Source organism: Antrostomus carolinensis, unplaced genomic scaffold, assembly GCF_000700745.2.
Source record: "Antrostomus carolinensis isolate BGI_N321 unplaced genomic scaffold, ASM70074v2 scaffold16026, whole genome shotgun sequence".
NCBI classification, from domain to species: domain Eukaryota; kingdom Metazoa; phylum Chordata; class Aves; order Caprimulgiformes; family Caprimulgidae; genus Antrostomus; species Antrostomus carolinensis.
This window is the reverse complement of record NW_010324059.1, coordinates 26,067-32,086: the sequence shown is the minus strand read 5'-3', so window position 1 is coordinate 32,086 and position 6,020 is coordinate 26,067. Positions and strand designations below refer to the sequence as shown.

Genomic DNA, 6,020 nt, shown 5'->3' with positions numbered 1-6,020 from the left:
CTTCACCGCGGGTGCGCATCGCAGAGGAGAAACTTTTGAGGAGTTAATCTGCGGCTCTTCATTCCCCGTAGGGTTCCGCCTCGGCGGGGTCCTTGTGAGAGGTGCGCTCGGGAGCGCGGTGGCTGCGCGGCCCCGGGCGCATCTCGGGGTCCCGCAGCCGGGTGGGACCTTCGGCGACGGGGGGGACGCGTGGGTTGGTCGGGTGGCTTCTGGAGTGTGCCGTCAGGTTACGCGGTGGGCACATGCTCTGGGCGTTAATGGCGCTTCTGGTTATTCATAGGGAAGATGAACCCGCAGTTCGTGGTATTTAAATCTCCCCCCTCTACCCCCCCGACAGTGCTCCCTGTTCCATGGGAAGGGCTGTGCGTGTGGTGCGGAGCGTCTTAAGCTGCTCTGGAAGAGTTAGCTGTGCCTTGAATAATTTCGGCGAATTCCTTTGCCTTCGGTTTGCTGCATTGGTACATAATTATCAGCTACAGAAAGGCCATTGTTGGGGAGAGCTGGGGAGTCCTCTCTTTAGTGGATGAGTGAAAGTGATTTGTCTTTTATTTTTTACTCCCTTTCTTCCCTATTATCACTGCGTTCAGAAAAAAGAGGGCAGATGATCATTTCAGCCTGGAAGAAAAATACTCAGTAGTGTTGGAGCACTGAATTTATTATTTTTGTATTAATTCTATATGTACATTTTAATGAAAGTGCTACTGTTCCAGACACTATGTGTGGCTGCCTGTGTTAGAATATTAATAATGAAACCCAAAGAAACCCAAATGAGTTTACTCATACATCTAAATAAAAAAAAGTAAAAGAAATTCCCCTGTCAAATAGAAAAAAAAAACCCAAAAACAAAACCCCGACACCCAAACCCAAAAAACTGCTAAAGTGTCTTCTTTGTATAAAGTGAAAGGACATCACAGCTTATTTTTACCTGGTATTTCCTTTTATCCACGAATAACTACCATTTACATTTGTTCAACTCCTCAGTAGTTCTTCATGCTGACATCAGACTAGCTTGGGATTACTTTTTCAAAATTAGATGTCATTGATTCTTAAAACATCTTAGAGCAATGTAATAAGATGACGTGTTTTTAATAACTTAAAAATTAATACGTCTGTCAGGAGACAGTGCTTTATTAGGTATCTGTTAATAAGGAAAGTGCCTGCTAATACATAAGCCGGGATGTTTAAATTGTTTTATATAGACATATTTTTATATCTGTGTGTATATATATATATATATATAAGGAACAATATGAAGAGCTTTTATGATGCAGACACAGTATTTGAATTGCTTTAATGCAATGATTAAATTTCACATTTCGACTTCATTTTTTTTAGCTGATCATAGTTTTTCTAAAGGTTCCTAATGTCTTAAAGATTTTAAAGTATTTTTTAAAAATATTTTCCTAATAACAATCACAAGTCATTTTCAGAATTTCCATTAGCTGTTTACTTCTTTATACCTTTAATCCTAAAGGTATGTGCAAAATAACAATTACTTTCCTTTTTGCTAGACTTTCATCCTGAAAGGATAAATGTACTTAAAAGGATGAATACATTTATTTTCATTTCTTTGTTTAATTGGCTGTGTGATTTTTGGATTACAATTTTAAACATCTGGATAGAAACTAGGCAAGATATACGTATACACACACACACACACACACACACACACACACACAAATAGTCTGAGGGCAGGACTAAGTTGCTCTGTGCTGAGGAAAAATCTTTGTACCTTCGTGTGATTATTTTTATAAAAATGTCTGGTTATCTACTACTCATTTGGATTTTAAGGAGGACCCCATTTTGTAACTGGTTTTATGGGAGTGGACTGCTGTGATACACAACGTTTTATTTATGACATATCTAATTGCTGAAGCTAGATTTAATTAGTTTGTCGAGAATGTACTTTGAAGATACAAAGTGATATGTAAGTGTAAGTGTCGTCATGTGGTTTTAATAAGATACTTGTCCCTTTCATGTTGAGCATCACCACAGTTCTACCAAACTGAGTGTTGATGGATTGAACCTTAATACTTAAAGACCTGGGATCTAAACTGGGGAAGAGTGCTGTTGGAGGGAGTGCGTGGCGAAGCTGTATTTTATCTTTCTGCTACTAAAGCAATAGTGTAGGTGAAATCTTCTAGTCAAAGGGAACTCTTGCTGTTAATGTCAGTGCTGCTGTGATTATAGAAAAAAACCCACAAGCCATGGATAGATCCAGGAGCAGCAGTCAGATCTTGTTTCCAGTTTGAAGCTTTATATGCTGTGTTGCATTGTACCCCTCTTTTTAGCTGAAGAGTGCTTTTTGTGCCTTTTCAATGGCTTGTCTAAGAAACAAACAGATCAAAGGCAGCTTCAGTAACTGTAGTTATTGTTCAAAATAGCATGTATTTTTTTTTTCCTGATTTCTTAATTTGTTTTCTAGGTTCTGAGTTTGTGCTGTGAAGCTTGCAAGAAAGTAATTTTTCATGTTCCTTCTGAACTAGAGGCTGACACATTAGTTGGCAGAGGTGAGAAACTGCGAGATGCCTGTCTTAACATTAGAACATTGCACCTTTGCTGGAGATGCTGTTAACAGTGAAGGAGACTTTTTTTTTTTTTTAAATTGAATGAATGGATGACTGGACAGCCAGTTAAACAGCTGGATCAGCCTTTTTATGAAGGCTACGCCCTATGTTTGTTACAGATTTGAACACTGGCTCCGTGTATCCATTTGACTTTTGCGTAAGCAGCTCTTGTCAGGTTACAATATTTATTTTTTAAACTAGAATGATGGAGTTTAATGTTTGCAAAATTTGGAGTCTAGGCCTTAGTATTTAAATAAGTGGCTTGGTATTCCAAAATGCACCCATAGCCCACAGAGTCATATGAAAAATGCAGTAAGTCATTTGGATGATGGAAGAAAAAAAAACCCCAAACAAACAAACAAAAAAAAAGAAGACAAAACCCACACAACCAAGCACCCAGAAGCTGCTGCTCTGTGAAACACGGCTGTGACTGCTCAGCCAGTGCTGGGGCTTTCAGGGCGCGCAAGCGGATGCATTGCAAAGGTGTCCTGCATGCCCATTTGTTTGGGAGAGTGCTCCTGCCTGACTGGAGGGTCTGTCTCAGTTTAGGGCAGTGTGCAGGTGGCGGAGAGGAATAGAGGAGACCAGAAAACGCCCCACTCCTTTTTTTCAGACCAGTCTTTGAAAGGCAGCTTTTAAAGTTGTGTCATAGGAGCTGCTGCAACGTTCTGTGCTGCCTGAGACTTAATTTGAGGATTCATTGGTGCTCTGTGTGAGTCCTAGGGCAATAGAGGAATATGCTCAAAATCTGCAGTCCTAATCCATGTTCCTACAGAAGGAACAAGTAAAATGGATTGGTAATACAAGTGCTTGGAAAATCTAGCTTTAAAAATTAAAGTTTATTGACCTTACTGTTAAATTTTAAAATGAAGGTTACTACAGGTGTTTAAGTATTTAGCATGTTCTCAGAGACTGTAGCATTTCTCTGTGTAAATAAACTTGATTTGTATAAAAACAAAACTTCATGTTATTACAGTGCTTTGAAAGAAATTGCATAACATTGAACTTAAACTTTTTTTTCTAAACATTTAACAAAACCTTTATAGCTTGAATGAAATTACTTAAGAAATTATTGAGAAAGTGACATATTTTGCATTGATATATAGGACCATACCTTGTCAATAAAATAAATTACTATTTTTCTGCTTTTTAAAAAAAAAAATATTTCTGACTTATGCAATGTGTAAAAGAGGCTGCAAAGAAAAATGATCCCACAAAGCTATGGCTAACTGAGTATAATGTTGACTCACATAACCATTAGAAACAAAATCTCCAGTCAGTATTTTTGGAAATGCAGTGCTGTAATATGCAACACCTGTATGAGACACCTTTAAGTATGACATTGATACTCTCTTCAATACTAAATTTTCATTGTACAGATTGACAAGGGAGAGGAGTCACTGCTGCAGTACTGTAGAAAGTGTAGGAAATGTTTAATTGAGCAGTTAAAAGAAAGACTTAAGAAGAGGAAGGAAGAAATCATGTTATATTTAAAATTATGCTTCCTATCTGTTCTTGCATTCTTGGAAGAGAAATGAAATTTACTTTACTGAAAATATCATCTACATATATGGGGTGACATTCTGAATCTCTGAATTTTGCAAACAGCTTTCATGGAGCAGGGCCCCATCCACTATGATATCATTGAAGGAATATTGAGAAGTTTTGATTTTGAGAACATGACACTGACACCTTTTGTACTCTGCAAGGGTCATTTGTCTAGAGCTTAGGTCTCTGTCCTTCATCCTTTTCAGTGTGCTAGATCATTCTTGCTTAGTGCTGTGGTCCTACTGTAGTCCATTATGATTATCCTGATTTTCTTTTTTCTCCAGCTGTAGTGCTGAATTACTTGCTGGTGAACCAAGTTTACTGAAGTGCATGAAAGTTTATTTTAGCCACAAGTGATAGCAAATGCAGTAAAAAATACCTGAGAAGTATGCAGAACTTACCTGGTACTTCTTATAAACTGCATGGGATTCTATCATGTACATATTAAAAAATTGCCAATTGTTTGTTCTGGAGTTAGTCTTTATCTCTCCCATCTGTCTGCCTCATAATTTAAAGGCCTTTGTCCTCCCAAGACTATTAAATCACATAGTACCAGTCAGTGCTTTCCTCCTGAGGCCAGAACTTCCAAGATGTATCTCAATTGGGTATTTGCATTAATTACTCATCTTCACTGATTTTGTGGGGCACGGAGCAAAAGGCAAACGTAATAGCTGCTGATCCAATAATGAGCGTGTCTACAATGTTTTTGGCATATAAATGTATTAGTTCATCTCTGATGCTTCAGTAGTTTTACTAGTTTAATAGTGTCTTGTTGAGAGATGTCCACAAAGCACCCATGTCCCTTAGGAAACACGAACACAAGAGCGGAAATTCACATAAACTTAGTCAAACCGGTGCATAAATGGGTTCTAGAATCTATATTTGTGATGCTTAAATACTGAATGACCAAATATTTGAAGACTCTGTATGTCAGTAAATATAATTTTTACTTAGGGAATGTTTTTTTGTTTTGTGAGGGATGTTATTATTTTGCTGTTTAAATCATTGTCTGAATATTTTTTTCTTACAGTTGATTTGAAAGAATGCCTTCAGTCTGCAGAGATTATCAGTTCCAGTGATGGGAACTTCAAAATTCTGGAGGATGGTTCTGTATATACAACAACTGCTGTTTCTTTGTCAGCTGAGAAAAAGACTTTTACCATATTACTTGAAGACATTCAAGAACATGTACAAAAGAAAATACATGTTAGCTTGGTAGAAGAAGAAAAAAGGGTGAGCTGCTAATTTTAAGATACCTGGCTTACTTGAAATACTGTTTTGCAGAGTACAGCTTCAAGCTGGGTAACGGTATTTGAATTTTGGAATTCAAATAATCAGGCAAAGCACTCTGATGTAGAGTGTATTTTTATTTAGCAGTTGTTGATTACTGTGTTAAGCTTAAGTCAGCAGACTTTCTTTCTGAAATGGGAGATGCTAGCAAGGAGCTTAATGGGGAATGTCAGGAATCTTAAAAGATATGTTTGAGGGAAGAATTAAAGCAGATTTTATTAATGCAAAGTGTTAAAATGAATGAAACAACTCTTGGAATACTATCACAGGTATAATCAGAAATTAAGACCTTGGAAATGGTCAGTGGGAAAACTGGAATGGCGGGAAGAAACATGGAAATGCAGGACAGTAGTTAATCAAAAATGTGCACCACGAAGTGTGTATGGATATATTCTTACCTGTCTTTTTATCTTCTAGACCCAGACACAGAAGACCAGGCATGCTAGAGATACAGTTCTCAAGCGAACCAAAAGGAGGTGGGGGCCTATTCCATCCGTTATGATAGAGAACTCACTGGGACCTTTTCCACTACAAATACAGCAGGTATATTTAATGTACAAATCCTAATTCTATGACAAAAGCTGGTTTTATATTTGACTTTTATGATAAAAGAAC

The 6,020-nt window shown here is 37.6% G+C and overlaps 1 protein-coding gene across 1 annotated transcript in view; it reads left to right on the top strand.

Moving 5' to 3' along the window:
* The first annotated feature begins 257 nt into the window (after positions 1 to 257).
* LOC104527166 (desmocollin-2) overlaps positions 258 to 6,020 on the top strand; it is a 23,654-nt gene continuing 17,891 nt past the window's right edge. Inside the window, exons 1-4 of the mRNA XM_029085655.1 lie at positions 258 to 296; positions 2,426 to 2,510; positions 5,146 to 5,348; positions 5,823 to 5,948. Of these exons, the coding sequence (XP_028941488.1) occupies positions 258 to 296; positions 2,426 to 2,510; positions 5,146 to 5,348; positions 5,823 to 5,948 (453 nt within the window). The remainder of the gene's footprint in view (positions 297 to 2,425; positions 2,511 to 5,145; positions 5,349 to 5,822; positions 5,949 to 6,020) is intronic.